Source organism: Vombatus ursinus, unplaced genomic scaffold (genome assembly GCF_900497805.2).
Source record: "Vombatus ursinus unplaced genomic scaffold, bare-nosed wombat genome assembly UNPS02014775.1, whole genome shotgun sequence".
Lineage (NCBI taxonomy): Eukaryota > Metazoa > Chordata > Mammalia > Diprotodontia > Vombatidae > Vombatus > Vombatus ursinus.
In genome coordinates, this window is record NW_020954553.1 from 7,999,499 (window position 1) to 8,022,535 (window position 23,037).

At 45.3% G+C, this 23,037-nt stretch overlaps 1 protein-coding gene across 2 annotated transcripts in view; it reads right to left on the minus strand.

The window, feature by feature from the left end:
- Positions 1 to 594: 594 nt before the first annotated feature.
- LCK (LCK proto-oncogene, Src family tyrosine kinase) overlaps positions 595 to 23,037 on the minus strand; it is a 30,099-nt gene continuing 7,656 nt past the window's right edge. For both annotated transcript variants that reach the window (XM_027864492.1, XM_027864493.1), the window contains exons 2-13: positions 18,343 to 18,452; positions 17,953 to 18,034; positions 17,563 to 17,653; positions 17,323 to 17,421; positions 15,707 to 15,810; positions 14,664 to 14,813; positions 14,030 to 14,182; positions 13,477 to 13,656; positions 11,151 to 11,227; positions 10,849 to 11,002; positions 10,174 to 10,305; positions 595 to 1,322 (exon numbers count right to left, since the gene is read on the minus strand). In XM_027864492.1, coding sequence (XP_027720293.1) covers positions 1,120 to 1,322; positions 10,174 to 10,305; positions 10,849 to 11,002; positions 11,151 to 11,227; positions 13,477 to 13,656; positions 14,030 to 14,182; positions 14,664 to 14,813; positions 15,707 to 15,810; positions 17,323 to 17,421; positions 17,563 to 17,653; positions 17,953 to 18,034; positions 18,343 to 18,447 — 1,530 coding nt within the window. In that variant the 5' untranslated portion in view covers positions 18,448 to 18,452 and the 3' untranslated portion in view covers positions 595 to 1,119. The remainder of the gene's footprint in view (positions 1,323 to 10,173; positions 10,306 to 10,848; positions 11,003 to 11,150; positions 11,228 to 13,476; positions 13,657 to 14,029; positions 14,183 to 14,663; positions 14,814 to 15,706; positions 15,811 to 17,322; positions 17,422 to 17,562; positions 17,654 to 17,952; positions 18,035 to 18,342; positions 18,453 to 23,037) is intronic.

Below are 23,037 nucleotides of genomic sequence, written 5' to 3' on the forward strand. Positions count from 1 at the left end.
GCTCTCAAAGGGCAAACACTTTTTGGTGGAACATGCAGAGCAATACCTCAATCTTTTATAGCACTCTAAAGCTCTCAAATCACTTTCTTCTTTGAAAGAATAGTGCAAGATTATCCCCATTTTAAAGATGAGAAAACTGAGACTCAAAGAGAAGACTTGCCTAAAATCACATAGCCACCAAGTTTCTCAGTGCAGGGATACATCCCCAGAAACTCTCAGGATCCTATTCCTAACCTTCCCTCTACCCTATTTTGGTCATATCCGACTCTTTATGACATCATTTGTGGAAGTTTTCTTGGCAAAGAAACTGAAGTGGTTTGCATTTCCTTCTCCAGCTCCTTTGACAGATGAGAAAACTGAGACAAACGGGGTTGAGTGACTGGCCTAAGATCACAGAGATAGAAAGCGTGTCTGAGGCTGGATTTGAACTCAGGTCCTCCTGGCTCTAGGCCCAGTGCTCTATTCACTGTGCCACCTAACTACCCCACTCCAGCCTACCACCCTTTTCTGTACCTCCTTCCATCACAGCCCAGGGATGAGTGCTGTGAGCCAACCTTGGGGTGGAGGGGTGGTGGTGAGTAGAAAGAGTCACCATTCATAGCTAACATTTATTAGACATCTTCTATGTGCAGGGCAAGGCCTGAGAGAGATACAGAAATATAGAAGAACAATCCCTACCCTCAAAAGGCTGCTAAGAATGTGAATTTTGTGGGAACTGAGACAATGAGTCCAGTCTAGGTGGACACATAGACAAAAGTGTCAAAAGGCTGAGGCAAAGTCCAAGCTTCTCCTCTGGCCCTGGGAAACCAGGGAGAGGACAGAGGTGGAGAGATCAGTCTGGGAGACCAAACATTAGGGGTGGGGCACACAAAAGACAAGTCCAGTGCCGAATCTTCTGCTGTCTTCCTTCCCTGGCAGGTTAGGGAGTCACAAGCATGTTGCCTGAGATATTGGATCCCCATGCCTCCATCCTGACGGAAGAGTGTAGCCTCAGGCAGGATGCCTCCTATCTTCTGCCAGATTCTTCCCTGCCTCAATCTGAGTGGGGCCATTTAGGAGGCAAGGATGAAATTGGGGGGTGGGCCAGGGACTGGGATGGGAGAGACTGAAGTAGGAAGGTCATGGCTGGGGCTGGTACTGGCCCTCAGTGGCAGTGAAGAAGTCCTCTAAGACACTCCTCAGGTAGTCAAAGGTGGGCCGTTCCTCAGGCCTCTCCTTCCAACACAGCATCATCAGTTTGTACAGCTCTTCTGGGCAGTTGTCAGGCCTCACCATCCGATAGCCCTGCTCCAGATTCTGAATCACCTCAGGGTTGGTCATTCCTAGTATTTGGGGGGCAGAAAGTAAGTTGTCAGGTCAGGTGTCTGTGGGGGGGGGGGGGGATGAGGGAGCTGGATGGTATACAGAATGGGGGTTCAGGAGGTCATTCTCCAAGGACCTTAGAGATCATCTAACCCATTCCTCTTCAAGGCCTAAAGAAGATTAAGGGGCCATCTAGAACACATCCCAGGTTTCTCAACATTATCCTCTACAATGTCACCAAGAAGTACTCATCCATCACCCTTCTGATTACTTTCCCTTCCCCTCACCCTCAATTCCCTCACCCATCCCCAGGACCACACCCAGGAATTGAAAGAGGACTTTGTCCCTCACATCCAGCTGCAGCAGTCTAAAGTATGGGCTGGGCCTTACTCCATTATAATGGCTCTAAGAAGTGGTTCTAGGCTTGTAAAATGTTTTCTTTCTGGACCCCACCCCGAAACCTAGACTAGAAAGGGGTGTGTCCATGGAAGATGAAGTGGAGCTATGATTCTAACATGGAGATCTGCTCAGAAAACTCAAATGATGGGATAAGAGCAGGCCTGCATCATGGTATGGCCTGCTGCCTGTGGCCCACCAACGCTTGGGCAGTATGTTGTGCGGGCCTGCCCAAGGGCCTCTTAATCACTTCTTCTTAAAGGGCCAATGAGCCCAATTAGCTCTGTTTGAGAACAGCCTTGGGGTTTGAGGATGACCTGAGCAGCAGTTAAATCCTCTACATTTTTTGAGGGAGTCCTGAAATCCTTTGGCAGGCTGAATGTCGTGCAGACCTGGATTAGAGAGTCAGAAGAGCTATAAAATTTCAGCAGAAGTTGGATTGATTATCTTAGAGTGAAGGAGGCAGAGACTTTGGTGTGGTTCTGGGGGAGCAGGGAGAGTGAGGGAGAGGAGGGTCAGAGGTATGTAGACTGGGGAAAGACATGCTCAATTCTGTCAAGTTAAGTGACTTGCCTAGGAGTCCACAACTATTAGATGTCTGTGGCAGAATTTGAACTGAGCTATTCCTGACCCCAAGTCCCCCATTCAATCGGCTGTACCACCTAGCTGCCTCTGTGAATGCAGAGATGAGGACTGGATGACCCAGTAGGGAGTTGGGGAACTCTAATTCCCAGGGCTGACTTTCCTAGTTTCTCCCAGTTTGGTTTCAGATTTAACTGGATTAGAAAGGGGGAAAGGAAGAGAATAAGAATTTATATAGCACCTATTCTGCACCAGAGTGAACCTCAACGGTGAAGGAAAGTAGCCTTGTGACTGTTCCCACTGGATGTAATGGGGTGTGGGAGTCCTGGTTTCACCTCCTGATTAAGTTTTAAGAACACAAACACTCCTGCGGTTCCATTGGGAGCAGAGAGGTGACCCCTAGTGGACATGGCTGATGGTGACTGCAATTCACAAAGTTTCAGTCACGATGAAATGGAGTCTTTCCCAGTCTTTGTCCCAACACTTGAAAGGAGTAGGAATATTTAGCCTGGAGAACACTTGGAGAGGGTATGCTAGATACCCTGAGGTATTTGAGGGGCCGAAGGTCGCTCACAAGGACGGGCAAGGGAATGATCATTTCTATTGCACCTGCTTTGTGCCAGATACCATGCTAAGCAATTTACAAATACTTTCTTATTTGGTCCTCAAAACAATAATACTTCAAGATAGGTGCTAGTATTATCCCTATTTTACAGTAGAGGACACTGAGGCAAATGGAGGTTAAGTAAATTGCCCAGGATCACACAACTAGTAAGTATCTGAGGCCAGATTTGAATTCAACTCTTCCTGACTCCAGGCTCTAGCCACTGAGCCACCTAGCTGCCTTGAAGAGGGAAGAGAAATTAGACTGTTGGCCCCACCTGGACCTTAAGGAATTCATGTCCTCTAGACTCACCTTTCCTCCTAACTTCCCTGTATCTAGATGACACTGCTAATCTTCCAGTCAGAAAGACTTGAAACCCCAAAATAATCATAATTCGTTCTTTTCCTTTACCGCATCCTCCTTATACAACCTAACAGTATTTCTCAAATCCCTTTCTCAGCCTTGATCCATTTTTCTCTCTGCCTTTCCATCTCTACCCTCCTATCCCAGTAGAGGGCAGGGCTGAGTACTTTCTGACTAAGCCCTTAATACATGCGTTTTCATTTATTTATTCTCTGTGATCCCCTCAGCTCTCTGGCACTCGCTGTCACCTCTCAGAATAAGACCCACAAATCTCACTATCCAGTCCTCATCTCTTTCCTGAGCTGCGTGCTAGACCTTTACACCTAGATGTACCATAGGCATCTTCAACTCAACGTGTCCAAAACAGGGCTTATTATCTTTCCCCCTTAAATCAATCCTGCCTCCTAACTTCCCTCTCAATCAACAAGCATTTATTAAGTGCTTACAAAGTGCCAGACGTTGTGCTAATATCTGGGTATACAAAGGTAAAAGTTTAAAAAAATCCTCAAAAACTCCTCACTTGATCCTTTCGTCCCCACTATGCCCATCTGTCTATTCCCATATCACCACTATTTCTTCTGTCTTTTGTGCTAATACCTTCAAAGCCCTTCATAACCTAGCCTTCCCCTACCTTTCCAGTCTTCTTCCACCTTACTCCCCAACATAGATTCTTGATCCAGTGACACTGACCTCTGGACACTATTCCAGAAATAGCAGAAATAAAAATACTTATTCCCTTCTCCTTCCTTGTGATAAAGCTTTGGCCCCTTAGATACCTCAAGACATCTATCATACCCTCTCCGAACTCCTCAAAAAGGCCATATACTAAGTGTTCCTACTTTCTCTCCTCTCGCTCTCTTCTTAACCCGTACAATCCAACTTCTGACCTCATCATTCCACTAACTCTGCTTTCTCCAAAGTTACTAATGCTCTCTTAGTTGCCAAATCCGATGGCCTTTTCTCAGTCCTCATTCTTCTTGACCCCTCTGAAGCCTTCGACACTGGTGATCACTCTTTCCTCTTTGATATTCTCTTCTCTCTAGGTTTTCTGGACACCACACTCTCCTGGTTCTCCTCTGATCTATCTGACTGCTCCTCCTTTGTCTCCTTTGCCAAATCCTCTTCCAAATTAAACCCTCTAATGCCCATAGGAGTGCCTCTGTTCTGGGCCCTCTTCTCTTCACCCCTATACTACTTCATTTGGAGATTCCATCAGCTGACATGATTTCATTACCATGTCTATGCGGATAATTCACATATCTAGCTAGCTATCCTGCCTCGACCTCTCTGCTGGCCTCCAGTCTCACATCTCCAACTGCCTCTTAGACATTTTAAACTGGATGTCCACTAGACATCATAAACTCAACATGTCCAAAACTGAACTCATTATCTTTTCTTCTTCCCCAGGTCCTACCTTCCATATAACTGTAGAGGTCAACACCATCCTCTTAGTTTTCCAAACTAGTAGTTAACTACTAGTAGTATCTCTCACCTCCCATAGCCAATCTGTTGCCAAGGCCTGTTGTTTTCACCTTTGCAGCATCTCTCAAACATACCCCCTTCTTTTCTCTGACACTGCCACTCTCTTCTCTGACACTGAGTGCAGACCTTCATTACCTCATGCCTCAATTATTGCAAAAACCTGCTGGTGGGTTTTCCTGCCTCAAGACTTTTCCCACCCCAATCCATTCTCCATTCAGCCAGTAAAGTGATTTTTCTAAATTTCAAGTCCCCCCACCATAAACTCCAATGGTTCTCTATCAGTACCAGGATCAAATATAAAATTCGATTTGGCATTCAAAGCCCTTTATAACCTAGCCTTGCCCTACCTTTCCAATGTTCTTACACCTTACTCCCCAACATCGACTCTTCGATCCAGTGACCCTGACCTCTGGACACTATTCCAAGAAAAAGACACTCCATCCCTGAACTCAGGGCATTATTTCTGCCTGTCTCCCATTCTTAGAATTCTCTTCCTCCTTACTCCACCTCCTAGATTCCCAGAAGTCCCAACTAAAATCCCATCTTTTACAGGAAGCCTTTTCCAAACCCTCTTAATTCTAGTACCTTCCCTCTGTTAATTATTTCCTATTTATTCGGTTCCTATTTGCTTGCATATTGTCTCACCCCCATTAAGCTCCTTGAGGGCAGGGACTATCTTTTGCCTTTTTTTTTTTTTTGTATCCTCAGCACTTAACTCAGAGCCTAGCACTTTGTAGGCCCTTAACAAATGCTTATAGATTGATTAAAATAGTCCCTGCCCTTGAGCAGTTTACATCCCAAAGAAGGAGAAAGTCTGTGCATACACAAGCATATGCAAAATATATTAGGTAGCTCTGAGAGGGAGGGCACTAGCAGCTTGAGGGGGTTCAGGGGATCAGGGAAGGTTTCTGGTAGAAGGTGGTGCTTGAGCTGAGCCTTGAAGGAAACCAAGGATGCCCAGAGGCAGAGGCTAAGGGAGAGGAAAGTGTACCCCAAGTACCTGGGAGAGCCTTTAAAAAAGCAGTCAGTCACTAATTGCCTACTAAGTACTCAGCAAGGTGCTAATCTGTGTAAATAAAAAGAAGGCAAAAGACAGTGTCTGCCCTGGAGGAACTCAGTCTATTGGGGGAGACTAGAGATAAACTATATATTAACAAGTTATCTACAGGATCTATAGGAAATAATTAAAAAGAGTTGAGAAAGACTTCCTATAGAAGGTGGGATTTTAAGTTGGGACTTTAAAGCAGAAGTGAAGAGGGGGAACATTCCAAGCAGGAGGGACAGCCAGAGAAAATGCCAGAGATGGAGTCTCTTTTTCCTGGAACAAGGAAGCCATTATCACTGGACCGAAGAGTATATGGAGGTGTGACATAGGTTATGGAGGACTTTGAATACCAAATAGGATTTCATATTTGACCCTGGTGGTGACAGAGAACCATTGGAGTTTATTGAGTAGAGGGATGATGTGGTCAGAACTGAGCTTCATGAAAGAAAATTAGTTTGTTGAAGGGAAGATGGACTGGTGTGGAGAGAGACTTATGGCAGGCAGGCTATTGTAAGAGTCTAAGGGTAAAGAGGTGAGAGCTTGCTCTGGGATGATGACAGTGCCAAAGGAGAAGAGGGGGCATATGGAAAAGATGTTGCAAAGGTAAAATAAATAGGTCTTGGCAACAGATGGGGGTGGGGATGGGGATAATGAGGAGTAGAAGATGACACTAGGTTGGGAGACTGGGAGGATGATGTTTCCTTCTACAGCAGTATTAGGAAAGTTGGGAGTGTGGGGAAGATTTAGGAAGAAAGATAAAGTTTAGGAAATGTTGAGTTTAAAATGTCTAGTGGATATCCAATTCAAGATGTCTAATATGCAGTTAGAGATATGAGACTGGTCAGCAGAGAGATTAGGGCTGGATAAGAGGACTTGAGAATCATCAACATACAGATGATAATTGAATCCATGGGAGCTGACGAGATCACCAAGTGAAGTAGTGTAGGTAGAGGATTGAAGAACCCCGAGGGACACCTACAGTTATCAGAAATGACCTAGCTGAAGATCCACCAAAGGAGATGGAGAAGAAGCAGTCAGATAAGTAGGAGAAGTGATGTTCCATAAACCTGAAGAAAAGAGATTATCAAGAAGGAGGTGATTAAAGGCTTCAAAGATGGACAGCATCAACGGCTGGAGAAAGGTTGAGGAGAATGAGGACTGAGAAAAAGTCATTGGATTTGCCCATTACGAGATCATTGGCAACTTTGGAGAGAACAGTTTCAGGTGAATGCAAAGGATGAGAGATGGAGCATTGTGTGTGTGCTGCACAGCAAGTTGCTATGGCAGCATGGAGAAGAATGTATGGAGGGAGGTAATATGTAAGAAGGCTGGAAAGGTGGGACTGAGCCAGGCTGTGAAGAGATTTAAATGTTAAGCAGAGAGGAGTTCATATATGATCCTAGAGGTAACAGAGAGTCACTGGTATTTATTGAGGTGGGTGGGTGTTGATGTGGTTGGTATAATCAGACCTAAGCTTGCAATAGGAAAATCACTTTTGTGGTTGTGCAGAAGATGGATTATGGGCAGCTAGATGGCACAGTGGATAGAGCACTGGACTTGGAATCAGGAAGACTCATCTTCATCCATTCAAATATGGCCCCAGCTGTGTGCCCTGTGGGCAAGTCACTTAACCCTGTTTGCCTCAGTTTCCTTATCTGTGAAATGAGCTGGAGAAGAAAATGGCAAACCACCTTAATATCTCTGCTAAGAAAACCCCAAGTAGGGTCAGGAAGAGGTGGACATGACTGAAAAAAGATTTAACAACAAAAAGGAGATGGACTAGGGCAGCAAGATACTGGAGACAGGAAGACCAGTTATCAGTCTATTGCAATGGGTCAAGTGAGAGAGGCGTGGAGGACACTGCCATCTTTCCAATCACCCAGGGTCCCAACCTAGGGGTTCTTCTTTAATGCTTTTCACTCACTCATTCTCCCCTCCTCCATATCTAATCAGTTGCCAAATCTGATTTTTACCTCTAAGGTATCTGTTGTATCCATCCCTTTATCTCCATCCACACCACAATCATCCCAGTTCAGACTTCTCTCCCCTCTTGCCTGAATTATTGCAATAACCTCCTAACTGGTCTCCCTGCCTTTAGTGTCTGAGGCCAGAGATGAGGACTGATGATACAGTAGGAAGTTGCGGGGAGGGGCCCTTGTGGGGAGAGCATACTTCCTGGGGGTTTCCCCAGTTTCCCACAGTTTGATCTCAGATTCATCTGGGTTAGAGAGAATTCCAAAGGAGAAGAAAACTCCTATCTGCTTCACTCCAACCTCCACACACGCCCAGGGATATATGTATATATATATATATATATGTATATATATATGTATATATATATATATATATATATATATTATTATTTTATTTTTTGGCTAGGCAATGGGGTTAAGTGACTTGCCCAGGGTGACACAGCTAGTGAGTGTCAAGTGTCTGATCTGAGACAGGATTTGAACTTGGGTCCTCCTGACTCCAAAACCCGAGCTCTATCCACTGCACCACCTAACTGCCCCACTCAAGGATATTCTAAAGCACAAATCTGATCCTATCATTCCTCTCTCTCAAGAAGGATCAGTGGCTCCCTATCACCACTAGGATAAAATACAAATGCCTCTGTTTGACAATTAAAATCCTTTACGACCTAGCCTACCTTTCTAGGGTGACTGCATTTAAATTCCCATCAAATATTCTAGACTCCCGCCAGATCGGCCCACCTACACTTCCCCACATCCGACTTCCCACCTCCTGCCTTATGATTTTGTACAGACTGTCCCCCAGGCCTGGAGTCCTCCTCCTCCTCCCCACCCCTGCCTTTTATTCTAATCCCTGACTCCCTCAAGGTTCCCCTCAAGTGCCATCTCTGACAAGAGCTTTTCCTGATCTCACCAGGCTTTAGTCCCACACCCAGACCCTTTTTTATTTATTTTGAATATATCCTGTACCTGCACTTGCATGTGAACTTGCTCTGTCCCCTCAGTAGAACGGAAACTCATTGAGGATAGAAGCTTTCTCGCTTTTGTATTTGTACCCAGTGCCTGGGACGGTTTTTAATAAATGTTTGCTGCTTGATTCCATTTACACAACATTCAGACCCTCATTGCCCTTCCCCTAGGTTATTTGCAATAGACTCCTAACTGGTGTCCCTGCCTCCAGTCTCTTCCTTTGCCTACCCTCCTTCATTCAGCTGCCAAAATCATCTTTCTTTCTTTCTTTCTTTCTTTCTTTCTTTTTTTTTCTTCATGAGGCAATCAGGGTTAAGTGACTTGCCCAGGGTCACACAGCTATTAAGTGTCAGGTATCTGAGGCTGATTTTGAACTCAGGTCCTCCTGATTCCAGGACCTCTATCCACTGCACCACCTAGCTGCCCCTAAAATCATTTTTCTAAGGCACAAATCCAATGGCATTACTGTATCACTCAAAGTCCTTCTAAAATACAACTTCCCTTGCCTAGCATTTCAGACTCTCCACAATCTATCTCTCTCATCTACAACTTCCAGCCTTATTTCCTTTTTTGGGGGGTGTGGGGTGGGGTGGGGTGTGAAGGTGGCAGTCAGGGTAAGAGACTTGTCCAGGGTCACACCGCTAGTAAGTGTTCGAGGTCAAATTTAAACTCAGGTCCTTCATTACTCCAGGATCAGTTCTCTACCCACTGTACCACCTAGCTGCCCCTCCCAGCCTTGTTTCCTAATACTCCCATTATTACACTTTATGCTCAGTCCAAAGAGGAGTAGGCAGCCACGTGGCTCAGCAGATAGAGCACTGGGTCTGGAGTTAATCGATTGGTAAACAAAAGAGCCTGCTATGTGCACTTAGCACTGTGCTAAATTCTGGAAGTGTCAGGAAGATCTTAGTTAAAATTTGGCCTTAGACATTTACTAGCTATGTGGTTCTGGTCACACTTCGCTGCTGTCTGCCTCAGTTTCCTCAACTGTAAAATAGGGATCATAATAGTACTTACCTCAGCGTTGTTGTCAGGATCAAATGAGATAATATTTATAAAGAACTTAGCTTTACAAGGCCTGACACATAGTAGGTACTTAATAAATGCTTATTCCTTTTCCCTTTAGAGAGTTAAATGACTCCCCCAAATTCACACAACTATTAAGCAGTAGAGTTGAGTTTTAGACTCACTAGGCTACAATGCTTTCCTTCTAATTCCCAGAGTAATGCTTTTGCTCTTTGTCCTTTCTACATTGCCTTGATTCTTACCATGGTGCTGAAGCCACCGGGGATGCTGGGTTGAGTCACCTCCCCTCTCATCCCAAGGGCCTCACCTATGAGCCAGCTTTAAGGGAGAGTGGGGTCTTGCGGACATTCGAGCCTCCCTCTCGTGAGTATGAAGGAGCCTCATTCAGGTTATTTGCTCCCCCTAGGTGCCTATTGGATCCTGACTCTGACCTGGGTAGGGGATCCTCCCATAGGTGACAATTTCTGTGAGCAGGATGCCAAAAGACCAGACGTCTGACTTGATGGTAAACGTCCCGTAGTTGATGGCCTCAGGAGCTGTCCACTTGATGGGAAATTTTGCTCCTGAAATGAAGAATTACTTGAGCCCATGGAATGCCACAGATTTCCTTCCCCACACCTAGAAGGGTCCTATTACTCATCCTGTTTCCCACTAATAGGGTGGAAGTTCCTTAGCTGTGGCTTTCCTACATTTCTGTGCCCCACACCCATTCCTACTGTGCCTTACCTGTCCCTAGCTATGGTTTACCTCCCAGTTGTATGTTCCCTTGCCCCCCAAAACTGTCTCTCCATTAGCTGTTTCTCCATACCCCTCCTCTAGTCATGGGTCGTCTGGCTGTCTGTCATTCAACTACCCTGAGATGTGACACCCCTCTCAGAGTTATGTACTCCCCAGATATGGTCCACCTTATCCCATTTCCAGTTGTGAACCGGTTTTGTGATCCCCTTTCTCCAATTCGTGTCCCCTGTGATTCTCCTCCAGTCACCAGGTCCCCCGTTGCATCTCTTTGGCCCCTTGAACTGCATTCTCCAGCCATTTGGCTCCCTTACTTTCTCTCTCATGCCATGCCCCTATTCCCGCTCTCCTCCAAGCACACATATACTCACCTTCCCTAGCCGTGTATTCATTGTCCTCGATTAGCCGGGCCAACCCAAAGTCAGCAATCTTACAGTTCAGTGTGTCTGATACCAGAATGTTGGCTGCCCTAAGGTCCCGGTGGATGTAATTCCGCTCTTCAATGAAGGCCATGCCCTCGGCAATCTGAGGACTCAGTGAAGGAGGGGAAAGGTCAGCAGTCTGGGGTCCCTTCCTTCCCTGTCCCTTGCCCGAGGTCCATGCCCAAGCCACTTGACATCCCCCCTCCTCTCCCCTACCCCCCCCGCCCCCGAAGACCCTGTCCCAACCTTACCTGTGCGGCCATATCCAGCAATTTGTGGATGGTTAGTTTGACCCCAGTTGTGGTTTTGAGGAAGTCTACCAGGCTCCCTGTGGGTCAGAATACTCAGCTGAGGGTAGAACTGACCCTAACTTATGGGGAAACTCTTCTAGGGGAAGAAACTTCAGTATCTATCAGAATTCTGACCCACCACCAACTCCTTCACCCCGACACTTCCTACAATTTCCTCCATCCCAGCAGAGCCACCAAAATACTCCCATATTAAGTCTAGTGTCTGAACTGGGTCTCAGGCGCTTAAGGAATAGAGAGGAAGATCTCAGAAAAAAATAGTCGGAGATGATGGGGAGATCTGGAGTCCAGAGGAACCACATTTAGGTTCCACATTGGGGAGGAGGGAGGCAGTGTGTTTGGGCCACTGTAAGCGTAGGCATCTATTCCTCAGTTGCCACCCTTTAGAATCAGAAAAGCTGGAAAGTGGGGCTTAGAATGCAGATTAATAGAGACCTCAGAACATAGAATTTCAGCTTTGAAAGACACCTTAGGACACAGAGAGTAAAGAATGTCAGAGCTAGAGAGGATCCTGGAAGCAAGGATCGTGGAACGCAGAATGTCCAAGTTAAAGATGAGGAAGTAATTTAATAAAAAATTTTAAAAAAATAGGGAAGTAAGATGGTATAAAATCAATATTAAAGATGGAAAGGATCATAGAAAATGGCAGATGTAGAAAACCCCAGAACTGGGAGGGAACTTCTAAAATATTTGTCAAAGCTAGAAGGACTTTTAGCACCCAGAATGTCAGAGCTGGGAGGAGAAACCTTTGAACAAAGGACACAAAATATCACAGTTGGGAAAGACCTTGGAAAATAGAATGTCAAAGTTGGAAATAATTCTAGAACATATAATATCAAAGACAGCTAGGCAGCACCATAGTGCACAGAGTGCCAGGCATGGAGTCAAGGAGACTGACCTTCCTGAGATCAAATACAGCTTCAGACACTTACTAGCTGCGTGACCCTGGGCAAGTCACTTAACCCTGTATGCCTCAGTTTCCTCATCTGTAAAATGAGGTAGAGAAGGAAATAGCAAACCACTCCAGGATATTTGCGGAGAAAACCCCAGATGGGGTCACTGAACATGACTGAACAACGACATATAATATCAGAACTGAGGGGAGACCTAGGAGTATAAAGAATGTGAGAGCTAGATAGGATTTTACCCTGTCAGAGTTGGGAGGGACCTTAGAGCACAGAACACAGAATGTCAGAACTGGAAAAGACCTTAGCCTACAGAACACAGACTATCAGAGTTGTGAGAGACGTTGAAATAGAGAATGTCAGAGTTAGGAGGACCTTGGAATATAGGACATCAGAGTTGGAAAGGACCTTAGAGAATATCTAGGGTAACTGCCTCACTTTGCAGGTAGGGAAACCTTCAGAGCTAGAAAGAATCTTAAAATGCTGACTTGCCTATTCCAAAGAGGACTTCAGTAACTGACCTGAAATGAAGAGCCAGGGCCCTCGACCCAGCCCAGGGTCTTTCCACTATCTCATAGAAGACCTTCACTAGCCTGCCATTAGGATCCCCAACCTTGGCTCAGAAAGCCATTTTTTCTTTTTTCAAGTCAGATTATTTTGCCAGTTACTGAGTAGAAGGAAAGTAGGATGTTCCTACTGCTCCCATCGGAAAGGGGAATTACCCAAGAACAGGAAGAGAGTCCTTTGGGTCTGAGCCAAGGCCTGAGTAGGGCCTGAGGTCCAAGCTTGGTGCTGCTGACTAAGGCTCTGTGGCTGTGTTTGGGTCTGTGACCCATGCTCTGTGACCTCCTCCCTTTCTACATTTCTGCATTTCCCCCCCCCCCCCCCAGAGTAAAACACCCTTTGGAGAACCTCTAACTGCAAGTCCTGAAAGAATGGTTTGTCCCTGCTCTCTGTCTCTCCACCATTTCTCAGTAGGCTCTGGCCTGGTCTATCTGTTTGGCCGTTGTTACCACCAAGGAGCTTTTGTGGGTTCTTCGGTTCCTCAGCATCAGAGGTAATCAGCAAACTAAGCCAGAATGACCACTTACCAAGGATGATGCAGAGAAGATTCCAGTTCAGTTTTGGGTTAGGCTAGATATCCTTAGAGGTCCCTTCTGCCTTTGACATTCTATGTCTCTAAGTGTGGGGGTTGTGGGGAATCTGAGATTGCTTCTGGTCCCTCGGGGAGGGGAAGTTGAGGTCTATGGGGCATGTGTGGGTGGGCCCTGGGAACTCTAGGAGGTGTGACCCTGGGTTAGAGGGGGCAGCTCCAAGGTGCGAGAGTTGGGTGAAGGGTTGGCGAATACTGCCATAGCACCCACCGTTCTCCATGTATTCAGTGATGATGTAGATGGGCTCCTGTGTGACCACGGCATAAAGGCGGACCAGCCGCTGGTGCTGCAACTGTTTCATCAGGTTGGCCTCGGCCAGGAAGGCATCAGGAGACATGCTACCCGCTTTCAGGCTTTTCACAGCTACCTTGGTATGCCCGTTGTAGTACCCTATGGTAGGGGAGAAGTGATTTCCAGCCACCTCCGCCCCAGTGCCTGTATGTCTGTGTATTTGTTGGGGGAAGGGGGAGGAGGGAAATCATTCTCTTCTCTTTCTCTGCCAACTGTATCTTGATGCAGGCCCTGGCGAGGGCACACAGTTGAGATGCACAAACCTGGGTCTCCACTGTTCCTGCTGTAATTACAGCAGGCACTTATTTAGTACTTTAAATACTCTGCAGATCCTTTACATATATTTGATCGCTCAAGTAAACTGGGGCGTAGTAGGGAGCCCTTGGGGGTGCAGGACCCAAGGGGCAGGACAGGAGCCTCCTCCCAGCCCTCTCTCTTTGGGCCTTGTTCCACAGGGCCAGCCCTCACTTACCCATCCAGACCTCCCCAAACTGGCCAGCTCCCAGCCTCTCCACCAGCTTCAGCGTCTCTCTCGGAACTTCCCACTCATCTTCCCACCAGGGCTTCTGTGGCTTTTGGGTCTGGCAGGGTCGGCTTAGTCGAGTGCATAGCCCATCTGAGACTTCTGTGGGCCCAACGGGGTGGTTGGGTGAGGGAAGCGTTGAACACACGATGCCTCCTCCCTCCCCAAGGGGATGGGGGGTACGGGTGAAGACTGGAAAAACCTCTGCTTTTGTGTTTGTCATAGGATAATGACTCCAAGAGGGGTTAGAGGTTTACATTCAGTCAAAGGGCCACACTTGAGGACATAGAGGGCCACAGGGGGCCTCGAGGCCACAGGTTCCCCACTCCTGGCTAGGTGACAGACATTTGGTAGGGACACTGTAATTAGGGACTTGGGGCTGAGGACCCCGCCTTGGTGAGTTTAGGGAAGCCAAGGATGCATTGGGCATTTGAAACTGAAGGCTAGGATTTTGGGGGGAAGGGGCTCTGGATGAGTTGGGGGTATGGAACTGAGGGATCCTGTGGATTGGGACTGGAGATCTGAGGCTAAAGATCTAAATGGGTTGGGGACTGGGGAATTTGGGCCTGAGGCCAGCGCTCACTGGAATAATGCTGGACCAGCTCATGCAGATTAGGAAAGGTGATTCGGGGGGAAATGTAGAAGCCGCCATTGTCCAGGTTGCGGATCTTGTAATGTTTCACCACCTCCCCCTGGTTCTGGTCAAAGTCCCGCACAGACAGAGAGAAGGAGCCTGTAAGGAATGGGGACAGTCAAGATCAGGAGATATTCACATCTCTCCTTCCATCCAAGCAGATTGCCTAAACCTAGAAGGGATAACTAACACACTAGATCATGGAGTCAGGGTCCCAAAAGATCTTTACAGGCTGGAGCATTGGGCTAAATCTAATTAGATGAAATTCAACAGAGATAAATGTAAAGTTTTACATTTGGGTCCAAAAAATCAATTTCACAAATACAAGATGGAAGAAACATGATTAAACAATATTTTGTCTGAAAATAATCTGGGGGGTTTAGTGGACTCCAAGTTCAATGAGTCAACAGTATGATATGGAAGCTGGAAAAGCTAATATGATTTTAGGCCACATTTAGAGAACAAAGAGGTAGTTTTCTTTCTGTACTCTGCCCTCATCAGACCATATCTAAAGTACTGTGTTTGGTTCTGGACACCACATTTTAGGAAGGATAATAAAAATCTGGAGGGTGACCAATCAGGATAGTGAAGGGCCTTGAGTCAAAGGACTCAATAGCCTTGGATGAAGGAATTTGACATATTTAGCCTGGAGAAGATTAGGGAGGGACCTGAGAGCTGTGTTCAAGTAAATGAAAGACTGTCATTTTGGGGAAGGGATTAGATTTGTTCCATTTGACTTCAGAAGGCAGAACCAGGAACAAGGGACCGAGGGACCTTTGGGTATATTGGATATGTTATAGTGAGTATGTTATCATTGGGTATATTAGAGTAAGGATTCCTTTCCAGGTATGGGTTGATTTAGATGTCCACTGAGAAATCTTCTGATTCTCAGATGTTGGCATTCTGTGATTCAGGTATGAACTCCACCATACTTTCCTATCCTACATTTCTGACTTCTTAATCTCCCTTCTCCTCTGTTGAGGTCCCCTCACCTGCAGTGGTCTCGCTCTCTCTGATCAGGAAGGATCCATGGGTATTTCCAGGGGCCAAAAGTTGTCTCTCAGCATCCTTCCGACTCAGGTCCTTGAAAAACCAACTGAACCAAGGCCCAGTCAAGTCTCTCCCCCATAGTTCTCAAAAGAGTCTCCCCTCCCACACCAGGATCTCCCCACGTTTCTCCCTTTGTAATGGCCAGAGAATGTCTTCATCTGGTGAGCTTTGGGAGTGAGCTGGGAATTAGGGTAGAAAACCTCACAGGGTCACCTGCAGTCTGCTGAAATCAAGGGCTAGAGGGCCAAGCTGAGCCTGGGAAACTTTATTTGGGAATCCTGGTAGCCCACCCAGATAAGGTCAAGTTTGCTCTTGGACTGTTGGAGCTGGAAGGGACCTCAGAGATATTTAATCCAACCCTCTTGTTTTCACAGAGGAGAGAATGTAAACACCAAACTTTGAACTTGTCCAAAGTCATCGAGTAGACATGTATAACCTATGTCAAATTGCTTGCCTTCTCTATGGGGTGGAGGGAAGGAAAGGGAGGGAGGGAGGGAGGGAGAGAATTTGGAACTCAAAATTTGAAAAAAAAAAGTATTAAATTTTTTTACATGTAATTGGGGGGGAATAAAGTATTAAATTAAAAGGTCATCTAGTTGGTAAAGTGACAGCTAGAATCTGGATCTAAATCCAGCACTCACTTTAAATAGAATGTAAGCTCCTTGAGGGCAGGAAATTTTTTGTTTTTGTCTCTGAATTCTTAGGATCTTGCACAGTTCCTGGCACCTGGTAGGCATTTAATAATTAAGTTAGAACTTCTGGGGTTCTGTGCCATCTCCTGATTTCTGAGAGTTTTCTTTTCTTTTTTTTTTTTTAGGCAATTGGGGTTAAGTGACTTGCCCATGGTCACACAGCTAGTAAGTGTCAAGTGTTTGGTCTGAGGCCAGATTTGAACTCAGGTCCTCCTGACTTCAGGGCCGGTGCTCTATCCATTGCCCCACCTAGCTGCCCCTGAGAGTTTTCTGTTACCTCTACTCTGGGTATGTAGAAGGCCTGTTCTAATTATTTCCCTGCTTCCTCTTTTGCCTGGCCAAAAAAACCCTAGAAAAGTGGTCTAGTCAGAAGGGAGAAGGGTCAGAGGGAGTGGAGCCAGATTTAGTTATCCAGAGATGGTGGCATTGGCAGAAGAAGTAATTGGGATGTGGGAAGAACACTGGAATTGGGATTAGAGCTTCTGGATTCAAATCCCACCCCTGGCAATGACCTATATGCTTGTTAGTAAGTCATTTAACCACTCTGGGTCTCAGTCTGCTTCTCTGTAAAAAGAAAGGGTTGGGTTAAGCGACCTTTAAAATCCCTTCCAGCTCTGTGATTCAGGGAGGCAAGAAAGGTCAGGGGCCAGGATAATTACAGGGCTTAGGGGATCTGGAATCAGGGAAGGTTTAGAAAGGGGAAAGCCATGGATCTATAAGCTAAGGCCTGAGAAGTGCCCTTAGGAACCCCTGTGGGTTGGCAGAGACACAATGGCCAGGGCTATGGATACTTGGAAGTTTTTGTTTCCTGCCGATCTCCCTGTGTGACTCCATTCCTTCCCCATCCCTCCCCATCTGGTACTCACGGCTCAGGCTCCAGGCTGTTCGCTTTGGCCACAAAGTTGAAGGGAATGTAGCCTTCCTGGCCAGTGGTCAAGGACTGTGCTTTCCACCATTCTCCATTCCTGCGGATGGAAGGGGCCCAATTCATTTTCACAGACTGCACTGTGTACCAAGATCTGACTCCACCCCAAGCCTGGCCCCTGGGTGGATGGAGATCCAGGGCTCTGCCCTCTCCCTGGCTGGAGGGGCTAGGAAAGACTCACTGTTCTAGGATCTTCAGCTGCTCCCCCTTCTCAAAGCCCAGGTCCCCATCATGGGAGGGCTTATAACTGTGCAGGGCGATGACCAGGTTATCTGTGAAGGTCAGATCCACAGGTTAGGAACAGGGCAGGGATGGATCCGAAGTTAGATAGCAAGGGACAGTCAAAGACAGATTAAGGGCTATTAGAAACCCCTGAGAGAAGAGGGGTAGAAAAAGAGGCATGCAGTTAAATGAACCAAGACCTGGAGAGAGCAGACCAGGTGAATTGAGAGGGCACACCAGAGTCTGTCTGTCTCCGAATGAGTTAAAGTTATCTGGGTTACCCATATCCCATATCCTGACCCTCTTCCCTCCACACACACCCAGGAGCCCCAGCTGTGATGTAAGGTACCTTGTAACGGAGACACAGGTGGGTTTAAACCCTCATAGGTGACCAAGGGATCCCGTACATCAGAGCCGTTCCTCATTGGGAGCTGAGAAACAGACAACCATGCAGGTAAAGCTTGTGCGGGGCGGGGTGGGCAAAGATTCCCATCTCCTAGACCCTGGCTCCCCTCCCAGCCTCCCTTTCCTTCAAAAGGGCAGCCTACACTGGGAATAAGGAGATCTGAGCACTAGTTCCTGCCTTGCCCCTGTGAATTCCTGGGGAAATCCCTTCCCTTTCCTGAACTTCCGTGTCTTTCTCTGGAGAATGAGGAAGCAGCTGATCTCTGAGGTCACTTCAAGTTTCAGGGAGTTTTTACGCTCTCCCCTGAGCCTCCTGCATGCTTAGGGCGCTCACCGTGCCCTTGGCATCCAATGGGACAATAGGGTAGTGGCATCGTTCGCACACGTCAATGTTTTCCATCCAGTCCTCATCGAGGCTGGAGCTGCAGGAGCAGCCCATGGTCCCTGTGGGAGAAAGGGGGACGGGGAAGGGGAGAGAGAGGAGAGTGGGTCATATTTCCATGTCATAATTAAACCTTGGTATCCAGCCACAGGGAGCCCAGCTTGCCCAAGGACTGGGGAAAGCCAGGAAGTGCCCTGGGGCCCCCTGACCTATTTCATTTTTATGTCAGATTCTTCCCCCCCCCCCCGCCCCCTCCCCCAGCCTTGCCCAGGCTCCTCCCTCCCACCTGGGACCCGGCAAACTGTCATCAACACCTCTGTCATTCTCCTGCTTCCTGCCATCACCCTGCCCCTCCCCCAAGCCCCCAGGTCTGGAGCTCCCTGGATCCTCTCCCCCTCCTCCCAGCAGAAGAGGCATCCAGCTGTGGGAGCCCCCATCTTAGGGAGGAGCCCACGGAGCCAGTCACCCTCTTCAGATGAACCTTGGAGGATTCACAAGGGGATTCTGATCTATAGGGGTAGAAAATAGAGCTAGGAAGCCTCCTTCCTGCACAGGTGGCTTTCTCCCTTGAGCCAGGCATAGAGTGAGGGGCAGAAGGGAAGAGAGTGGTACAAACAGCCCTGAGATCAGAGTCAACTTGGATGTAAGTCCCACCTGTGCCATTTACTAGGTGTGTAAACAAGTCATTACTCTCTGAATTTCAGTTTTCTCATCTGTAAAATGGGGCTAATAATATTTGTATTTATGCTTTTTAGAGCTTGTTATGAGAAAGGGGTTTCTTAAAACTTTAAAACACTACGGAAATGTGAGCTCTTGTAATTACTGAGGGGTGATGGGTCTAAAAAGTCATCCTAGGTGACTACTTTTACAGAATCAGAAAGAAGGCAGGGGAAACTCATGGATCCTGAAACCAAAGAGTGGGAGCCTTCCTGAGGCCAGGGAGGGAAAAGGAGAAGCATCACTAAACTGCAGACTCCCAGACCTCTGAAGTCCCTCCCAGGGTATCTAGTTCAACTTGTTTGTACAGATCAGGAATTTGCTCTTTATAATGTCCCAGAAGGAATAAATGGAGCCTTCCTTAAAATAATAAGTAGCATCTATCTAAAACCATCAGCAAGCATTATTTGTAATGGGGATAAGCCAGAAACCTTCCCAATAAGATCAGGGGTGAAGCAAGGATGCCTGTTATCACCACGTTTATGCAATATTTTCTAGAAATGCTAGCTATAGCATTAAGACAAGAAAAAGAAAGTGAAGGAATTAGAATAGGCAATGAGGAAACAAAACTATCACTCTTCTCATATGATATGATGTTACACTTAGAAAATCAACTAAAAAACTAATTGAAATAATTAACAAATTTAGCAAAATTGCAGGATATAAAATAAACTCACATAAGTCATTAGTATTTCTGTGTATTACCAACAAAGTTTGGCAGCAAGAGATAGAAAGAGAAACTCCATTTTTTTTTTTTTTAGTGAGGCAATTTGGGGGTTAAGGGACTTGCCCAGAGTCGCACAGCTAGTGAGTGTAATGTGTCTGAAGTCGGATCTGAACTCAGGTCCTCCTGACTTCAGTGCTGGTACTCTATCCACCTAGCTGCCCCTGAGAAACTCCATTTTCAGATAAATGTAGACAATATAAAACAGTGGGGAGTCTACCTGCCAAGACAAACCCAGGCACTGTAGGAACACAATTACAAAACACTTTTCACACAAATAAAGTCAGATCTAAATAATTGGAAAACCATCAACTGCTCATGGGTAGGCCGAACCAATGTAACAAAAATGACAATTCTACCTAAGTTAATTTATTTATTCAATGCCATGCCAAACTACCAAAAATGATTTTATAGAGCTAGAAAAAATGTACCTGGAAGAACAAAAGATCAATAATATAAAGGCAATTATTAGAAAAAAAATGTGAAGGAAGGAAGCTTAGCCATACCAGATCTCAAATTGTATTACCAAGTGGTAATCATCAAAACAATCTGCTAAGAAATAGAGTGTTGGATCTGTGGACTAGATTAAGTACTCAATATACAGTAGTAAATGATCATAATAATCTAGTATTTGACAAACCCAAAGATGCAAGTTTTTAAGACAAGAACTCACCATTTGACAAAAATTGCTGAGAAAACTGGAAAGCAGTTTGGCAGAAACTAGCTATAGACCAACATCTCACACCATATTACAAGATGACATCAAAATAGGTACATGATTTTGACATGAAGGTGGATATCATAAGCAAATTAGAGGAGCATGGAAAATTTTATTTGTCGGATTTATGGATAAAGGAAGAATTTATGATCAAACAAAAGATAGAATCATGGGATATAAAATGGATAACTTTTATTACATTAAATAAAAAGTTCTTGCGCAAACAGAACCAATGCTGCCAAGATTAGAAGGAAAGCAGGAAATTCAGGGAAATTTTTATAGCAAATTTCTCTGATAAAGGCCTTATTTCTCAAATATATGGAGAACTGAATCAAATTTGTAAGCATATGGTCAAAGAATATGAACAGGCAGTTTTCAGAAGAAGCCAAAGCTATCTATCATTATATGAAAAAATGCTTTAAATCACTATTGATAAGAGAAATGCAAACTAAACAACTCTGAGGTTTGTACCTTATGCCTATCAGATTGGCTAATATGACAGAAAAAGAAAATGACAAATGTTAGAGAGATGTGGGAAAATTGGAACACTAATGAGGTGTTGGTGGAGTTGTGAACTGATCCAACCATTCTGAAGAGTAATTTGGAACCATGCCCAAAGGGCTACGAAACTGTGCAGACCCTTTGATCCAGAAATACCTCCACTAGGTCTACACTCCAAAGAGATCGAAGAAAAAAGAAAAGGACCCACATATACAAAAATATTTATAGCAGCTCTTTTTTGTGGTGGCAAAGAATTGGAAATTGAGAGGATGCCCATCGATTGGGGAATGGCTGAACAAGTTGTGGTATATGAATGTAATGGAATACTATTGTGCTATAAGAAATGATGAGCAGGCAGACTTCAGAAAAACTTGGAAAGACTTGTATAGTCTGATGGGGAGTGGTGTGAGTAGAACCAAGAGAATATTGTACACAGTAACAGCCATGTTGTTTGATGACTAATATTGATAGATTTAACCCTTCTCAGTAACGCAAGGATCTAAAATATCTCCAAAGGTCTCATAATGGAAAATGCTATCCACATCCAAAGAAAGAACTATGGAGTTTGACTGCAGATCGAAGCATACTATTTGCTATTTTTTTCCTTCTGTTTTGTTTTGTTTCCTCTTTCTGGTGGTTCCTCCTATTGGTTCTAATTCTTCTTTACAACATGACTAATGTGAAAATATGTTTAATAGGAATATATATGTATAGGCTATATCAGATTGCAAGCCATCTTGGGGAGGGAGGTGGGGAGGGAGGGGGAGAAAAATTTAAAACTCAAAAGCTTATGGAAGTGATTGTTGATAAATCAAAATAAATTAATAAAGTTAAAAAAAAGAAAAAGTCAAAAATAAAAAAAAGAAAGAAATGACAAGCAGGATGTTTACAAAGAACCTTGAGAAGACTTACATGAATTGATGCAAAGTGAAATGAGCAGAACCAGGAGAACAATGTAAACAGCAACAACAATGTTGTGCAATAATCAACTATGAATGACTTAGTTATTCTCAACAATACAATCATCCAAATCAGTTCCAGAGGACTTATGATAAAAAATGCTATCCATCTCCAGAGAAAGAATTGATGGCGTCTAAATGCAGACCAAAGCATACTTTTTTTTTTTTTTGGTGAGGCAATTGGGGTTAAGGGACTCTCCCAGAGTCACACAGCTAGTAAGTGTCAAGTGTCTGAGACCAGATTTGAACTCAGGTCCTTCTGACTCCAAGGCCAGAGTGCTATCTGCTATGCCACCTAGCTGCCCCCAACTTTCTTTATTATCCTTGTTTTGTTTTTGTTTTTGGTCTTTGCTTTCTTTTGCAACATGGCTAATATGGAAATGTTTTGCATGACTTCACATGTATAATCTATATCAAATTACTTGTCTTCTCAAGGAGGGATGAGGGGAGAGAGGGAGGAAGAGAATATAGAACTAAAAATTAAAAAGAAAAGTTAAATTTTTTGTTTATATTTAATTTAGAAAATAAAATAAAAATTAAATGAAAAAGAAATCCCAAATAAATGGTTCATCTAGCCTCCATTTGAAGACTGCCAATTACAAGGAGCTCACTACTTCATCCACCAGCCCATCCCACTTTAGGAGAATTGTAGTTATCAGTCAATTTTTCCTGCGAAGGAAATTCAATCTGTCTTCCTGAAACTACCCACAGGTTATCCCTTGCCCTGCCCTCTAGGGTTAAACAGAACCAGCCTACTTTCTCTTCCCTATGGCCAGCCTTCAGACACTTGAGGACTGTCAGTCAGTCCTCCCCAATCCCATCCTCCCCACCCTTTTACACACACAGGGTCATACAGCTAGTTAAGTGACTGATTTGAACTCAGGTCTTCCTGACTCCAGGACCAGTGCTCTATCCACTGTGCCACCTAGCTGTCCCTACATCCTGTTTTTCAACTGATCCTCCTAAGATTTGGCCTCTGGACCTCTCCCAATCGGGGTCACTCTCTTAAGGATGCACTTACCCAAATC